Below are 18,360 nucleotides of genomic sequence, written 5' to 3'. Positions count from 1 at the left end.
CTTTTTTCAAGCTTCCTTAGACCTGGAGTATAAATATGAGGGAGCTGCTTTTACAACTTAGAAATATTTACTGCCTGATTTTGTCATGTCCTAGATTCCCGGACTGTTTTATTGTTTATGAAAGGTACAAAACCAAATTAAAAACACTTGGGTAAAGGATGAAGAGGGACTGGCAACGCAAGAATGAGAGGTGTTTTATGTTGGGGAAGTTCAATGATGTTAAACTCTGAAAATCCTGTTTTCTAGTCTCCAAAGTGCTCAAATAACTAAATTTTGTTGAAAACTTACAGGATCTGTGTGCTTTTTCTTGTATCCTGTGAAAAATCACATCTGAGCTGTTTCTGTCCCAAGATCCCAGGCTCTGTTGTGGGAGATGTTTTGTGGTATTTATGCGTTTAGGATCTGTAGCCTTTGGGGAAGTGCAGACAAAGCCAGAAAACTCTGTTGCTTTTTTGAAACAATCTCCTAATCGCTTTCCTGGATGAAAGTGAGCCTCCTGAAGGTAGCTGGGAAGCACTGGAAGAAGTAGATAGTATTGGAAGCTTCTGCGTGCTGGATTTTAGAAGTTGACATGAAGAAGCATAAATAAAGAAAAGCAGCAAACATCTGTTTCATTATATTTTTATAAGGTCCAGGGCCTCCACTCTTTCTGCTCTATTGGAACACCCAATGCTTAGTATCCTCCAGCACCTCAAATTGCATAACAGAAATAACTTGAATGCTGAATAGCAGCGGAAATCTAGCATAAGCTGTGAAGTAACTACATCCTAACTTTTTAAATGAATGAACTTTGTATACCTTTTGTGCTCTTTCAGTGCTTAGGTTTTGGTTTTGCTATTCACAAAACAAGAAGGTCCACATGGCTGCTCAGCTGCTGAACAGAGTACTGCACAATTTATAATTATATTTAATTTTTATGCAGGAAATTAAGTAGGTGGGTTTGGATGTGTACACTTGCTCTGAAACCTGATATGTTCTGTGATTGTGGGTTGTTTTTTTTTTCTCTCCAGGATTCATATAGCTATAGCTAATGTGCTAAAAACACAACTGAATAGTTTTGTAATTTGCCTCTGAGACTAATCTGTGGCCATCTTTTTAATGGGATTGTAAATTATATGCACTTTATGAAGGGACTACAGTAGACTGAACAATTGTGTTAATGACTCTTATCAAGAGATTAACTAGGAAGGCAGGGTGTAGATTAGATTATTTCACCTGTGAGATTGCCATGGGAACATTTTTATGACTTGTCTAATTAACTCAGTGCCCTTTTATAGTGGTCCCCAGCAGTACTACAAAAGTTAGAGAAATTTCTGCTGTGATCCCCCTCCTAAGTTGCACTGTGGCTGTTTCCAATTGAATTGGAGTGAAATGCCAGGTCACAGACAATCCCTTTTTGAAGGAGTTTAAAAAAAAAAATAATAATCGCTTAGCAAGGTGCTCTGTGTACATGAATCTTCATACACGTGGTGACCGTCTGCCAGCATGGGGCCCCTGCCTTGGCAATTTGCTCTCCAGTTTGTGTATAGCAAGGTGGAGACTGAAAAGAATAAAAAAAAGGGGGGGGGGGGGGAAATCCCTTGAAATTAAATTGATGAGTTTTGTGAGATGTTATTGGTTGAAGCTGTTGGCTCATACACGAACAGTAGCTGATGGGGAGCCCATGTTGCTCCAAAGCTTACAGCTCTGCTCTGGCAAGGTGGTAATGATATATGGGTGTAGGGTGCTCTTGCCTCAGCCTGAAAATGCTCACAGTGTTGGGATCCAAGCAAGGACCATGGTGTTTGCTTTACCCTAGGTAGCACTTTTGCTAATCTCTTTACTGATTTAATTGGCCTATTGGTGCCTCTTAGCATAACTGTGCCATCCTTAAAATGGACACAATGCAGATTTATTTCTTGAGAGTGCTAAGGAAGCTTTATGGAAGTTAGGTCTGCACAGAAAAATGCAAGTCTCTTGTTACTGCCAAACTTCTGGGTTGTAATGTCTGGAGTGGATGATGATGGATGTTGACGAGGCTAGATGCAGCGTGCTGTCCCACTGGAGGGATTTGGCCTCTGAGGACTATTTCTCTGCTTCTGCAGCTGTAATGATCTTTATGGCTGAGCAGTTGCTGCCTGCTAATATAAAATATTTTCCACTTATGTTAGAAAACATTGTATTGTATGATCAAGAGATGGTGGGGATGGAAAGGAAGGTATTGCAGGGATGGAGACTGACATAACTAGTGCTCACTGTCTCCGGCAAGCACAGCTCAGCTGGCACATTAATAAGTGGATTGCTGGTTTCTTGGTGTGCTTGCATAGATATAAGCATCAGAATGAGTGAGTAGTTTCATTATTATCAGCATGGAGATACTGTTTCTCATGTTGAAGACAAACACAAGCGTGTTTGGTGGCAATTACAATATACGTAAAGATTAAGACCATAATCAAAACTGCTCAGTGTGTAGTTCATCATAACAGAGGAAACTGTTTCTGTGAATGCTCATATCCTTCTGTGAACCTAAAATCTTTAAAGGCAGCTGCTCTTCTTTAGGGTCCTCAACCAGAGATTTCATGTGGCTGCTGACTGTGCTGGCACCTCTCGCTTGTGTGCTTTGCAAGAGAAACATTGGTGATGGTGTCTCCAACCACTGGAAACAGGATCAAGGCAGGGTGGCCTGTGTGTTCAGGCTGGCTGGGAGCTGGTGGCACCTCCTGGCAGCCAGCATTGCTCCCTGATGCCGTGGCCAAGGTCAAAGCTGCGGTTGACACGGGGACACCTGTCCTGCCCAGGGTTGGGTATTCCCATATGTGCAGTGCGGGAGGGCAAAGTCTCCCAGCATTAAATCCTGCAGGGGCACTGTCCGAGCAAAGGCAGTCGCTGTGAAGTTGGTGGCTTGGGGACTGTTTTCTAAGTACCACTACAGTGCAGTGTAATAGATATTCGTGCATGCTTTCTGAAAAGCAGCTCCTTTGGTTATGGCCCAAACATGTGCTGCTTGGCCTAAATGGAACTTTCAGAAAGGTGAGAAGTGTAGAGAAGTGCTTCTAAAATAGATGTGTGATTATTTTTTTTTTACTGTAACCTTCTGATTCCTAAGCTAGTTCATCAGTCTTCTCTTTTGTGAAAATTAATAGACAGTACCACGTGCTGAAAAGCTGAAAATTGGATTAATATATTTCTTTTCAGTTTTAAAACAGTCATCTGTTGTTGTCATTAGAAGTAATAGGCTCATGAGCTATAAAAAGAGCTGCTTACTTTTTCTGGGGGGAAAAAAACCTCCACTGGGAGTTCAGAAGATGGATCTGTCATGTCAGATTTTCCCCCTGCATTCCCCGTCCTGGCATGCTGAAATTCACACTGGCTTGGTTGCAATCTCATCATGTTTCTCTCAAAATTAAGCTGGACTCAACTGTAATTTGCAATTAAAACCTTAGAGATGGAAGATGTGGGTTTCTTCCAGCAGAGTGGGCTGGGTGCAGATTTGTGTTCTTTGTAAAGTAACCGTTAGACCAAAACAGACTGGTGTCTTTTTAGCAGGCATAGTTCTGCAGCCCTTCAGAGGAAGGGTAAATGGTAAAGGAAACTTAGACTGTTGGTGACACTTAAGGACAGACATGTCTGTTCTCCATAAAAGACATTCACCTACCGTTCCCCGTGTAATTTGGCCAGCGCTGTTCTCTCCAAGGTGCAGACTTTGTGCCATAAAATAAAAGACAACGCTAGGGTTGCCATTTCCTTTTGTGTCTGGAAGATTAGAGTACTACTCCTGTAAACCAACACTTGGTTGGAAGCTTCCTTTCTTCTGAAATTTATTTCTACCAGGCTTTGCTGCCCTCTCCGTGGTGCAGGGTTCACGGGTGGTCAGCCCTGGTAGGCTTTGGCCCCATTGCCTCCATGGCTTTTCCAGCGCTGGGAATGCCCTGTTGGGATTTTGGGGATGCCTTTTGCTATCCAGGGCTTTCAGAAGAAAGTTGGTTGCTCTAACAGTGTGCGTGGTGGCATTTGGTGTGTCAAAATTGTTGGCTTTTGTTCCAAAAGGGAAACTTGCTTTTGAAAAAATCAGCATTTCCTACAGCACGCTGGCCATGGCCTTGACCAGCTGCAGTGTGGTGTGGGCAGTCGCTGCAGCAAAGGCACGGCAGGATGGGCCACCCTGCCGCACAGTCTCTGCTCCGGGGAAGCTGTGGTCATTTACACCAGGCTTTGCACTGTCACATGAAGTCCCGTACAAACGGCATTAAAATCCTAGACTTGATTATAGCATCTCCTTCTCCTGTAAGTGACTCAGTTAACCCCTGCTGCCACTTGTAGGGTAGCTGTCATATCCGACACCACCCTGCCACCCCCAAAAATAGTAACTCTGGATTGCAGTGAGAAATTGGCTTTCTTGCCATGGACTTGAATCTCAGCGTGTATATATGTGTGTATGTACAGATATATATGTGTGTGTATGTTTATTCCCACGTGCCCCCCCACACACACTTGAACTATAACCTACGCAACACTTTCTTTGCTGAGTCCCCATAGCACTTGTGTTGTCCCAGACCTTCTCCTCGGCGTTCAGACTGGCTGTAGTTTCAGAAGCACTCTGGCGGCAGAGAAGCCAAGATGTCAAGAGGCTCCATTCTTTCTAGCTGGTTCCCCTGGCAAAAGTTAAAAGCTTGTGTATTTTGAGGCAGAGGTGGTGCTGTTGAAAGCTCTGACCGCAGTGACAGCATCAGAAAGAAGAGGCTTTTTAAAAGGAATCTAACTTGGCTTTTTAATGGCATTCATCCTTGTGCGAGGTTTCCAGAGCTGCTGTAACTGTGAAATAATGTTCTGTAGCCATAGTGCCATAGATTACTCTTCCTGAGGGCAAAGATGAAGAAAGGAAAAGAAAACAATGTATTGATATCACAGAAAGTGGAGAGGGATTCAACAGGTCATCCTGCGAGTGCTCCCATCCCCTGGGAGATAACCCCGGCATTGCTGCCTTTCCCTTCCGGCCATTGACGCCCACCTCTGAGAATTAATACATCGGCTGTCCTGGGCATCCTTACGTACCCGGGATTGTAGCTAAGGGATTAGGCACGAGCTCAGTTCAGATCTAGGAAGGCCGAGACTTTCTGCTTTTGTTCTCCATGCTGGGCTTACACTTAGTCAATGAAGTTTTGTGCTGAGCCCTATTTTGATTAAATGAGCAAGGAGAGAGCAATGTCATGATTTACAAGATAGGGAAGAGAAACAATTAGATATTATGTCTATAGGGTATAAAAAGGGAAGAAGGGCTTTACATGAAGAAAATGGAAATACTACCAATTCATCTATTAAGTGATGAAAGTGTGCTGTGAAATAAGAGGCAAATGCATCCCCTGGGAATTTTAAATGGTAATGAGTAAAACTGAGAAATGATGCAGTGGGGAGTTTACCTTTGGCAGAACAGTAAACTTGCTGTTCTAATAAAGCTTTTCCTTTCCTGCCTCATTAGGTTTTCAGTGAAAGGACCAAGGGACGTACCTACAACCCACCACTGTGTTCCAGGTTCTGAAAGCCAAGGCAGACTGGGGCCAGCAGTGGGGCGGTACTGCTGCTGGTTTAGCAGGGGCCACGGGGGCTCAGGTCCCAGCTGTGCTGGGTCAACTGCCCGCTAACAGCACAGGGTGCAAAAGGCAGAAGGAATCTAGAAACTAGCAGAAGCACTGGAGAATGTGTTGCAATTATTTTTTTTTTTTCCCCTCTGTGGGACAGTGTTACAGGAAAGTGTGATCCAAATGATCCCAAACTCGCACGCCTAGCTCCATCCTGAACTCCCAGGGAAAATCTCAAAATTCAATCTGAAAGCAGCCCAAACCAGTGTGGAGGTTTCAGAGTACTTGGACAAGAAGTCCCTGAGCCAGAAGGGACACCTCAGTGCTAGCACTGTGGGTGATGCACCACTGCTCTGTGTGTGTGGACATTATAGATATGCCCTACATGTGAAGGGTGGGAAAAAACCTGATGGTACAACAGAAAAAAAAGAGTACAACAAATTTGTAAACACACCAAACCAAGCAAGTAAGAAGCCACAAAAGGCTTGCCAACTGAGTCACTTTGTGAGGAGGACCTAAGGGGACCTTTGGAAAATCAGACCATATTTTGTAAAGATATTATCTAGTAAACTTACAGGAAATCTTCTTCTTGAAAATACCCTGCGAGTTGGCCTGTGCTGGAGAACAGTGGAAAGCACTGTGGTCCTTCTTGTTGGAGAATAACCTAAATTGTAGCAACTGGGCTCAACAGGCATAACTTTGATTTTCAATAAACTAAGAAAATGCACATTGAGTGAACTATCTTTTAAGAATCCAGAATAATGGATACATGAGCAATAAACTGTGGGAGTTAATTGCATAATGGCTACTGTTCCCATATGTGCTCCATTTACCAGCTAAATCCTTGGAAATCTTGCTGCAGCATTGGCTCGTGCTCATTTGTGCTGAACAGCCGTGATACTTACCGCTCATCCCAGTGGCACTCTAATTAGTGGTAACCTTTTTCCAGCCTGAAACATTTCAGTGATGCCTGCCCTTTGTTTCCTACTTCTGGCCTCGTTTTCTGTTCAGTGTGATATGCTCTTTCCTTGCACAGCCCTCAGGTCTTGATTGACACCTTCTTTGGTATCGTGGTGCAACCCCGGCTGGCTACCAAGCCCAGCTCAGCCGCTTACTCGCTCCCCCCCAGTGGGATGGGGGAGAGAATCAGGAGTTCAATAGCTAAAGGCCGAGTGCGCAAGCAAAGCAACCCAAGGAATTCTGTCGCCGCTTCCCACGGGTGGGCAGGTCTTTATGTACAGCCCCAGCAGAGCCGGGCTCTGCGTGTAACGGGCGCTGGGAAGGCAAAGGCCATCGCTCCCAGCGTCCCCCCTTCCTCCTTCTCCCCCAGCTGTACGTGCTGAGCGTGACGCCATAGGGTCTGGGGTACCCTGGGGTCAGGGGGGTCAGCTGTCCCGGCCGGGTCCCCCCAGCTCCCGGTGCCCCCCAGCCCTCTCACTGGCAGGGCCCCAGAAACTGAAAGGTCCTTGACTCAGTATAAACATCACCCAGCAACAACCAGAAACATCAGCACGCTGTCAACACCGCTGTCACACCAAACCCAAACCACAGCGCTGCACCAGCTATAGAGAAGGAATTAACTCTCTCCCAGCTGAAACCAGACTATTTGTCTTGTTTGGAAAGATGAGTGCATGGACTGAGCCTGCACGTGCTTACCTTGTGCTCACTAGGAGCAACGTTTGTACCAGAGGGACTGTGCCCCCCTGCAGTGAAGGTGCGCCATGGAGGGCAAATACAGGCAGTATTTGATGGAAGAGCCTGAAGCTATTTGCTCTTAATTAGCAGATAAAAAATGTGTTCTATTTTACCTAGTCAAGATCACAGCCCTGATGCACAAGCAGAAAAAAATAAAAGGCGTTCCCCTCCTTGAAGATGTCATGACCCGAATGGGCAAGATGCACACAAGCAAGGAGGTGGAAGGACGAAGGTGCCATGGGAGGTCGGTGGCAGGCTAGGGTACAGGATCTGACCCAAGTGTCCATGCTGCCTTTCCCTGCAGTAGCTAACTCATTTCAACGAGGCTAACTCATATTTGGTTTTTAAATCTGAATGTGAAACTTGTTTAAGTAGGTTTAGCTAACTCTGTTGATGGTACAGTTTCTGTAAAGTGATCTGGCAAATTGCTCTGACAGCTGTGGATCGCAGAGGCCCTGTAGCGCTATTCATCTTGTGCAGTTAATGTAGTTTTCTTGAACGCTCGCAGCTGAAGTGTTCAAGGTCCCTGTTGGGTTGCCAGAGCAAATAAAATAGGACCTTTCCCCTCCCACCCCCGATATACAAAAGCCACTATCATCTGACATGTCTTTTTGTTCCAGGATACGAAGCATTTGCCACCATCATACATTTGATTACCAACTTTACAGAATGCTCAGTGTATTTGGGGCACAGCATTAGCTTTTATGTTCCAGCCCCCAGAATGGCATGCAGAACATTATGCATCCCTGGGAATTAATGTAGATGGTCTTGTGTCTGCCCAAACTGGGGCTCCTTGGGCCTCTGATGTGCCCCTATACCGGGCACACAGGTGCCACCTGAGATACTGCCTGGGGACAACCCCCCAGGTGTGTACCAAGAGGCAGCAGGAGCTTTAGGGGGCTGCTCGTGTAACCCAGCAGGTTTCCCATGGAAGCAGCATCTCCAGGCTGGCATGAATGGGTGCCCAAAATAGTAGTGAGTAAAAGCCTTCACCGCAAAGGATCCCAATCTTTCTGTCCTTTTTAGACTCATTGTATTCTGCTAAGAGGCTTAATTAACATGCAGATTGACAGGCCTTGTCAGGCTGAAACATGGACTCTACATCATTTTAATACAGGGGGCATGGTCTTCCCTGGGAAAACAGGGTAAAATATAGATGAAAATGAATAAAATGAAAAAAATATAAAATGAATAAACCCCAAGATGCTTCATGGACACAAAAGGTGTCCATAGGAAGGGAGGAATTCTTTGTTAAAAGGGAAACAAAGTCTTAAAATAAACGGGTAATATTAGACATGGGTGTAAAGAGCTCAGAACATCGTTGGCAATGGACCGTTTTCAGTAACCAAAAGCAGCTGGGGTGTTTGAAAAGCAGCTGAGGCTGCTGCTTCTTCTGTGCTGGAGCCTGACTGACACATGGATCAGAGCTCGTGCTAAAGGTGGTTTAGTGCTGCGTGTGCTATCCCCAGACACATGAGATGGACCAGGAGAGGTGAGCAGCAGCAGGGAGAGCTTCATTATCTTGTATCCACCTCTGATGACCACAGGATTGGAAAATGGCAGGAGGTGAGAATGTTAAAGCCTGTAAATTGGCTTCCTAATAGGTAACAGAAAGTGGCATCAGGTGGCTTTGATCTGAGATGGATCCTGCACGGCTTCTGGTCTTAACAGCAGCAGTCATTGTAGTGTTTCTGGCTTCAGACTGCCTTCAGCTGTGCTTGCCCTAGCTCTGCCACCCCTTCAGAGGTTTCGCTGGGAAAGGGATGATCGATTTTGCACATGTCTGTGTTGGTGCTAAGGAGAAGAACTCATGGGGTCCTTAAATGCAGCAGCTCTGGAAATATAAGATGGGCTATAACGCATTTGCTGGCAGGAGTGGCTGTGAAAGCTCCAGTGATCTTTATTGATATTTCCAAATTAAAGCTCTCGGCACTAGCTCCCACCCTGCATAGCACTGCCAGGCTGATGAGACATAGCTCTCTTTCAAGGCAGCGGCTGGGCTGGGCTCTGCTCACCCAGGTGCCCTCAGGCAGCACTGACCCTCCAGCCCCTTTCCAGCATCCTCCCTGTGCTCCCCAGCCCCCCACACCCCCACAGCCCAACTCGAGGGGCGTGCACCTCACACTCCGAGGTGAGAGCAACCGTCCCGCTCCAGCGCAGGGTTTCTCCAGTTGCTGTGGCCTTTCTGTGTCAGGAAGATATCAAACGGGCACTGTGGTGTTGCGTCAAGTGACTTGCAAGTAAGGAGAGGAGGAAACGTGCATCAGTGGAAGTTTTCCTGCATAATACAAAATCACCATTCAACAAAATTTCAATTAAAATCTGGAAGAACATCAATGAAATAGAGTACTACCCAAAGCTGATACATCTTAATAACTGCTATACTTACTCATAAAATGGAAAAAACCACCGCCTTTACTGCTATTTTTGGGCTGTAGTTCCACTGAAATTGGAGCTTTCTCTTCCCATCTCCATCTCTCTGACCTCTTGGGAAATGCTGTTGTATATTCATTCAGCAGGAAATGACAGACCTCTTAGGCAGAGATACTCAAACAATAGCATGCATGTCCAAAAAGGGTTTTGAAAATTAATTTTTAATATGTGGCCTCTGCCCTGATTTCTGTGTGTTAGTCTAAACCCACGGGTATAAATAGCTCTACTGACCTGAATAAGATACTTTTGGGTATAGCAACAAAAAAGAATCATTGCCTGCTACTGGAAGTAAATATTTATTTAGGTATGGTTTAACATATAGAATATGTACTAATAACTGTTCTTTAAAATGGACTTCCTCAAAGGGAATTAAGGGACCAGTGTGTTTAGATTGCTTTAGGTTTCTGCTCCTCTGCATCTGAGCCTGCCTCGATGCCCCTGTATCTGCCAGCTGCCGTCATCTCCACGGCCGGTCAAATGAGAGGTGACATTTCAGTCCAAGCCCAAACGAGGACCAAAGTCTACAGCAACCTCTGGGTCCCTCCATTAAAAAAAAGACCCTGAAAACTGCTGAAGACAGCTGAATGAGGTTGCTAAATCATCACACTGGATGTGCACGTGTCCTTGGGCTGCATGGAGCCAAACACAGCCAATTTGCAGGGAAAAAGGCAGAGGGACCTGGAATCTTATTGCTTTAACTAAATACTGACAGCAAAGCTAAACCAGGCGCTTTTTTGATGTGCAGACTGCTTTGGGAGCCAGCTCAGTGCAGCTTCAGACAGCTCTTTTACACAGGCTTCCCCCTGGCAAGTCTTGAGCCCCTTGGTCTTCTCTGTCCCACAGGGTTACAGGCTTTCCTGGCAATAATGAAGATGTTGCGATAGCCTGATTTCCTAAAAGTACAGATCTAAAGGCCGAAAAATAATTAATGCATAACAGAGCGTACATGTTGAAGTCCAGAAAAAGACACTTCAGTTTGCTTTTAACACCAGTCTTGCATGTCTGACTTTCATTGCTTTGTGCTCCTTAGGTATCTATATGTGTCTGTAGCCACCCAACTGCTATTAACGTCTGTATTCAACTCAAGTAGGAAAACAAGAACTGCAGTAAATTTTACGATATGTTTACATTATACCCAGGTCCATAGAGGCATTGTAATTCATTGTGTATCCCAACAGAAGTATGGATCTCTTCCAATTTAATTTTCTGAAGTTCGAGCTGGCAGCTGGGTCACTCCTGGTGTAATCTGGGAGATGCATCTCCTAAGGCTGTGGGTTGGAAGAGCAGCATCCTGGCTGTCACTGCCACCCATCAGTTACCATGCCGGGGGCTGAGGCCAGAGCATCCGAATCGCTTTCTGTGGGCGCAGCAGCATAGCTAGCTTCATAAATTTTGTTGCAAGGAGCAATAATCAATACTTCATGGTTAATGACGCAAAACTGAAATTAGTATAGATTTTATGTCTCCTTCTCTTCCCAATTATGCAAACATTGCTATGCCCCTTCTGTACTTCCCTTATATTATGGCTTTTATAAAGACCGTCCGGTGATGTTTAATTGAAAGACTGAATAGTCAAAAATGTCACAACCAATTTTGTGTTTTACTTTTTTTTGTTCAGTCTTCACCCTGAGGTTAATAGAAAATGATGTCAAACACAAGAAATGATTTATTTAAGTCATGCAGGTTTTGTCACCCAGAGCTATATATAAAGTCAATTGCAAATTGTTTTCACATTCTAAATTACCGTACATAGCTCTGGGGTACACTGAAAAAATGACCAGCGGAATAATATGGGAGAAGAGAAGGTTATCTTCTGAACTGAACTGTGCTTCAAGGAAAACAATTTTGAAAGTTGCTCGCTTTTAATATGCCAGAAGAGGATGTTCCTCAGAGCCAGCGTAAAAAAAGGAAGGCAAAAATAAAACAAAGTTTCATGGCTGGATCGTTTCCAATGGCTGATGAGCCGTAGACAGCAGCCAGTCCTCCCAAATGACGTGCAGTGGCTTATCAACTGCAGCATGTCCACAAAATGGTGCTACAATTAGAGGGACAAAGACTGGGGAATCGTCTAACTTGTCGTCATGACAAATCTAGTCTGTGTATAAAATGCATTTTGCAGTAATAGGCCTTCCAAGGCTGGGAGGAAATGAAAGCTGTGTTAGGAGTAAACCAGCTACCAACTGTGATCTTATTTCGGGTTGAATAGGGTAGAATCTTGATTAGGATTAAAAAGCATCACATGAAATTTCTGTTTCACATAATCAGCTTTAATTGGGAAAGCAGAAAGTAGAGGTGGCTGATCTGTTGTGCTCCTGGAGATTGCAGCAGTCTTCTTGGAAAAAAACCCCTTTGATTCATCTCCAGGTCAGATAAGATATACATGATGAAAATATCCTTGTTTTGCTTTTTTAATGTTCTTAGCCTTCCCAGGAACCCTGTGTCTATACACAAGGTAAGTGTGAAGTAAATTACCCTCCTTCCTAACTTTCAGCAGCTTTTGCATTTGATTCCCAACTTAATGAGCTGAAAGAAGTCATGAGTTAACATCTTCGTGTTTTGCACAGACTTCTCATATTCCAGTGCTGCTTTTATTATTTTATTATTTTATTATCAAACAGTTGATGTTTAAACACAAACCTGCAGGCGCATCCCTGCATCTCGGGGTGATGCTCTTTGCATTGCATCATAGGGATGCGCTCCCGAGGGTTCGGTGTTTGCTCATCACCCAGCTTTTAAGGAGAATGGGCATGTGTGCTCTGTGCATGCATGCCCCAGCAATGCCAGGGCACTCCGTGCGACTGTGCCCTGTGAGGGGATGGAAAGCTCAGCCTGCTAATTGCATCCCCTGAAGCACGCACTTCATTGAATTCTCCTCCACCCCTCAACTCCCACCCCTTCCAAACAATAAAACCCTGCCACCCAGATACAATTTAGGTTTTTAAGTCAAATCTCTGTGCTGAACATCACAGGTAGATTTTTCCTGGGACAGTAGCATGGATGCAGGGAACCCCAGCTAAGCATCTACAGTTAAATTTGTGACATCTCTGCTATTGAAGGAGGAGCTAATGCAAATACCCCAGTAAAGGCTCAGGCTGCAAATCTCAACTAGTTACTCTCTTAATTATGAGACTGAACACTGTTTGATTGCAGAACAAAGAGAAGTGCCTGAAAATATGAGCTGACGCTCACTTGCCTCTTACCAAGACCATCTCCTCTTGAATCAAGGCATCCACACACCTAAGACACGAAAGAATACTTTTCTTTTTTGCTCTACCTGTTATTTTTTGTAGGCCTGATATTTTCTTTCAAGTGTGTGCTGGACATATTGATAAATATATTGGTTTCTTTGTAGTTATTTTGGGTATCTAAATTTGAAATCAATCCCATAGACATTACCTGAGGGGCCGTTTTGTTTCACGGTTGGTTCACAACGTTGGAGGTCGAGCAGGAATCTCCAATGTCAACCAAGGGCTTCCCATTAGCACATTGAAATGTTTTTTCTCTCCTTGTAGGAAGAACTCAAAAGGCTTCAGCACACATTGGAACAGGTCAACGATGGCACAGACTTGCTTCAAAGGTAAATGTGTGATTTCTGTAGTACCTCACACGTGATAAAGGGAAATGGCTTTGATAAGGCAACAAGCCCTTTCTGAGGGACAGTCTCTGTTGTCAACTATGTTTTTCACTTGGTAATATACTAACTATCCAAGACTTTGCATCTCTCCCATAAACAATTCTTATTTTTAGTTACAGGAGGATAATTTCTGAAAACTGCTGCTGATTGAATGATGTAATTAAGTGTCCAGTAAAGTCTCAAAATAACTCCACAGGTTGGGGCCTAATCTTACAAATTTTCATGTGAAGACCTTTCATTCATGCTGCTAGTCCCATCCAAAGCAGTGTCCCAAGATGTTTGATTTTTATCTTCTAACATTTTAAAATTGCTTTCTGAAAGCAATCCGTTTGCAGCACCAATTCCTTGGTCATCATTTATTACAAAGAATTTTTTCTTCATATTCCTGTATGGCTTCTGCTGATGTAATTCATTTGCTACCAGCATTACCATTGTTACTTTTCATTTTACTCTCCAGCTTTTCAAACGTAGCCCCAGGGATGAAAGTTAATTTAGCAAGAATATCTATTATATTTGCCAGTGGTTTTTTTATTTGCAGCGGCTTCTTTGCTGGGTGTGCCTGTCTGTGGAGCTGTGGCATCTGGAAGGTTTAGTGCAAGAACTCAGGCAAGCTCTGATCTGGAAACTAGATCTAAATTCATACTTTTTGTTAACAGTCAAATGGAGCCGGACACAGGGACCCAGATGCCTTCCTCCAAAGACAGCACCACCTTATAATAATCGGCTCTTGTATGTTCTTGTCAAAAATTCAGAATTAATTCACGATGATTGCAAAAATGTCATGCTGAGACGCATTAAACCCATTTTCTTTTCTTTTCCATAGCCATCAGCTTGCCATGGATGAAGAAAATAATATCAAAAAATATCATATCAATTTACAGCCTTTGGAATCAAAAGTGAAAATGTAAGTAACAAAGAATGTCGTTTCTGCCTTCAAACACAGTTGAGTTTTTCTGATTCCTGAACCACAGAACCCAAACTGTATCCATTGTGGATTTCTGTTTTGCTAAATCGAGGGGTTTTTATATTTAAAGTTAGTTAACTGAACACTTTTTTAAGCACGTGAAGATTCTCTTTGAGTTTCAAATGTTAAACTTCAGTGTTGCACTAATTTTGTAGTTTTCTCTGTGCAACTAAAGAATATTTGAGAATCCACTAGATTTTTCATATGTACAGGGAGGGGGAAGTGTAGCACAGAGCAAGCAGAACTACTCAGTGGTATTTTTCACATTTAACACGAAGCTGGGTGCAGCTCCTGGGGGGCTCTGCAGGAGCAGCCGGGGCTTTGGGTGAGGATGGAGGTGCGAGTCTGAGGGGCACGGGGCTCCTGGGCTGGGACGTGCGGCACAGCTGGGTGGCACTTGGAAAGCTGGTTCTTACTGGGAAGGGAGGCAGTTGCCAGCCCTCAGCCAAGGTACTTGCATGACACCTAGCTGCACCACCTGGAAGGAAGAGACAAGTATCACTGTTCTGGTAATGAGCTCCCCAGCTTCCAAATGCAGTATTTTCAGCCTTTGTAATACATTTCCCACCTGCTGTATAGTTTATCATGAGGTCAGCTATTTTAAAACTTTTGACTGTGCTGTATCGGGACACGTGGTAACACTGGGAATGTAACTTACAACTTACTGCATGTCTGTCGGGGCAGAGGACTCCCCCAGCCCTGGTGCAGGCATTAGCTGTTTTCAGCAGTCACTAACTGCGCTGACACGGTGCCCCTGGACTTCCCAGCAGACAGCAAAAGTTTAACGTGGCTCCACTTGCATCAAAAAATATGATCAGCTTTATGCTGAAGCCTTCAATTACTTCATGGAAAAATTTTGCAATGTCAGGCACAGCTTTACACAGAGCTGTATGCATCGCTGCGTTACATTCTGAATTTCAGTTGAAAAGCTACAGCTAACTCGCTATACAGGATATTAAAATATTAATGCTATATTAAAATATTAAAAGAACATGACGTTTCAAATTAAAATCCAGCCAGTGTCTTTTAGTCATGCAAATATAAGCCAGATGAAAGAATAAATTTTCAGAGAGAATTCTAGAAGGGTAGTTATGACTTAACCATGGTATATTCTCAAGATTAAAAACAGAAAGTACGTGTAAATATAAATACGTACATGCTACTTGTCCGTATTATGCTGTAAAGCTTGAAACTGAAACAATGCAAAGTGTAAATGCTTGAGGTGTGAAGATGTGGGAATTTTTAAATTGAAATGCATTTACTGAAAGCTCCTCCAGTGGCACTTGCATTGGGGAGCTTTGGTAGATACTTCAGACCATTTTAAAGCTGTTGTGTGAAAACACCACAGGTCTTAACCTGCCTGACTGGCTCTGAAGTGCTCTATCCTGGTGAGGCTGTCATAGATGTGGGTTTGTTTCTAATCTGTTATTCTTCTAAAAAATAACAAAATACATATATTTGATGCCCTCAACCTCGAGATGTTAAAAATGCCCTGTGTGTTGGGAACGTTGTTCTCTGACCAGGAACAATTACTCACCAAGAGGCACTTCCCCCTCTCTGGAGTTCCCAGCGCTGTAGGCTGTCAGTGAGACGTTGTAGGTGTTCTGGCATTGAGCTTCGTCCTCCTCCTGTGAAGTCAAGAGGCTGGACATGCCAGTGTGCAATCAAATGCCTTTTCAGCGGTGTCTGCGTGCTAAATGTTCTTCTGGCTTAAGGAGATGGGAGCACAAATGACATCTTAACTGCTAAAAAGGCGACATAAAAAAAGAAAAGGTATTCCTAGGGCAAAGTAAATCCATGAAGGTTGTACCCTTTGGTTTGAACTACAAAGCAGATAGTGAGGTTCCTTCGGGAAGGAGAACTGCTGTCTGCACTGCTGCGGGGTACAGGCACCCCGAGTGGGAGCAGGGCCAAGAGGGGTTTGGGCATGGGACCCCTCCTGGGGAGCCCCTCAGCGGCCAGGCTGGGTGCTGAGCCTGCCGGCCCTTTGGGAGCAGGGAGGGTAGAGGACACAAGCACAAGAGCTTTGCACCACCTGCTAGTCTGAGAACAACTTCAGCAAAGGTTGGGGTACTCTACCTGATTAACAGTGTGCTGAAGGTTTTACTGACTTGACTTGATATCCCAGGGAATAAACTCAACTGGTTAAAAATCCTAAAAGGAGCTCTTTCTAGCTCATTGCACTGCAGCACTGCTGCCGAGTCTCTGGTCAGAATTTAGCTCCACCTTTCTGCAGAGTTCGCAGATCATCCTGTGTGCAAACACCCACATACTTTGTGTCAATGCCATTGCTATCGTCAAGTTTTAATTCCCAGCATCTCTCACTGGTCTCCCGGGCACCTTCGGCAAGGCGCAGGCGGTCCGGCACTGCCACCTGGTGAGAGCCGCCCTGGCTGCCAGCTCCCCAGCCGTGGGCCAGCACTGAAAATGGAATGTCTCTACAGAATTTTGCATCACATTTTAGAAACCTGGTCAAAGTTTAGAGTTTGGCAGCAGAGCTCCTGCTGCAATCCCCACGCGTTGCTTTGGAGGAGGCTTTCAGTCCCCAGCTACTGAAGACAGAGGAGATTTTGAAGGATAGTGGTCTGGCTCTGAACTTCCAACCATATCTGCATTCCAGTCTGAAAGCTGGTATAAATATAAGATGTTGAAGGCTGTTATTCTTTTAAGCAGATAAATGCATATCTTAATTTTGTTTGCAAGATGTAAGACAATTGCAGGGTTCTGAACAGTCTCAAATTTAAATCACTTCTGTAGGCTTAGGGATCTGAAATCAAGAATTGCTTCTACTTAACCTTAGTTTACCACACCTCCAGTTATACTAGTAGTGACTAATATAAGACCTAGAGTTGCGTGTGATCATTATCCAAGTTGGAAAACAAAGTGCACAAAAAAAGAGAAACCCACTAACCCCCACCTCTTCAGTCAAGAATATATATTTTAAATACTTTCTGTTGCTGCATTCCTCCCCAACCCTGTGCCTTGGTGTTTGCCTCAGCATCCAGCGAGCATGGCGTGAGTACCTGCAGCGCCAGGATCTGTCACACCAGGAGCAGCTGGACAAGCGCAGCCCCTCCCCGCCATCCCTCTCCTCTGACAAGATGAGCAGGTCCATCAGCATGAACACCTTCTCCGACAGCAGCACGCCGGTGAGCAGAGCCGGTGGGCTCATTTTCATATGTGATGCTTTTTGTAGGGTTCCTTTCTAGGACTTGGGATAAATGAAAGTTAAATTATGGGCTAATCATGGAAGATGGACTTTTAGGGGAGTAGAAGTGTCTCAAATGAACCTGCGAGCAGATGTGCCCCTTGTAGGTACAGCTGAGCATGTGACTCTGAGTGTTAGACCTGGACGTCAGCAGGGGTTAGCAGTGCTCTCGATGGGAAAAAGGAAACCAAATGGCAGAGCGTTCTGCAGAAAACAGGGATCTTCACGTTTAGTACTTTGTCTTCCCCCCCAAAAAAGTGTGGTGCTTTTCCTACAACTAGATGTGGTTTCTAGGTGTTTTTTTTTTTCTAAAAGAGACTTAGAGAAGTTGACCTAGTGATTAAAAATTAAATTTGATTTTGGAACAAATATTCATGCCACCTTGCAGACTGGTGACTAGAGGCTGGAGGCCGTACTCTTTTTACAGCGACTCTAAACTAGAAACCCAAATCTAGAGCCCATTTTTTGAAAAGAAGTGGCTCTGTGACTGTCTCTGGAGTGGGATCTTTTAGGTCGATAAAGCAGCAGACAGGTATAGAGCCTATAAATATTGTTTTCAGCTTTGTGAGAGAATGCATCAGATTTGAAGCAACTGTAGACTAGAGTGCATGACATAATTCAGTCGTTTAAAGAAAATACAGGAGACAGAAGTTGCCACGGTGTGTGTTAGACCTGATAAATACAAGCGGGATGTCTCCCCTGGGGCGGCCGAGGTGTGAGCAGGCGGTTTGGACCCTTGCTGGCCGCGTAGGCTGGTCAGCTACAGCAAGCTCTGTCACCAGCCACAGGACAGCATTTGGTGGCTTCTGAATTCACTGCAAAAATCTAGAAATCATTGCTAGTGGGGTTCTTGAAGTAGATGCAGCCTCTG

At 44.4% G+C, this 18,360-nt stretch overlaps 1 protein-coding gene across 1 annotated transcript in view; it reads left to right on the top strand.

Moving 5' to 3' along the window:
* The window catches only part of IQCJ (IQ motif containing J), a 53,947-nt gene extending 36,351 nt beyond the window's left edge, over positions 1 to 17,596 (top strand). The window contains 4 exon segments of the mRNA XM_027778111.2: positions 13,196 to 13,260; positions 14,141 to 14,221; positions 17,280 to 17,571; positions 17,573 to 17,596. Of these exon segments, the coding sequence (XP_027633912.2) occupies positions 13,196 to 13,260; positions 14,141 to 14,221; positions 17,280 to 17,571; positions 17,573 to 17,596 (462 nt within the window).
* The last annotated feature ends 764 nt before the right edge of the window (positions 17,597 to 18,360 follow it).

The sequence above is a fragment of the Falco peregrinus genome, chromosome 12 (assembly GCF_023634155.1).
Source record: "Falco peregrinus isolate bFalPer1 chromosome 12, bFalPer1.pri, whole genome shotgun sequence".
Classification (NCBI taxonomy): Eukaryota; Metazoa; Chordata; class Aves; order Falconiformes; family Falconidae; genus Falco; species Falco peregrinus.
This window is presented reverse-complemented; position numbering and strand designations above follow the sequence as displayed.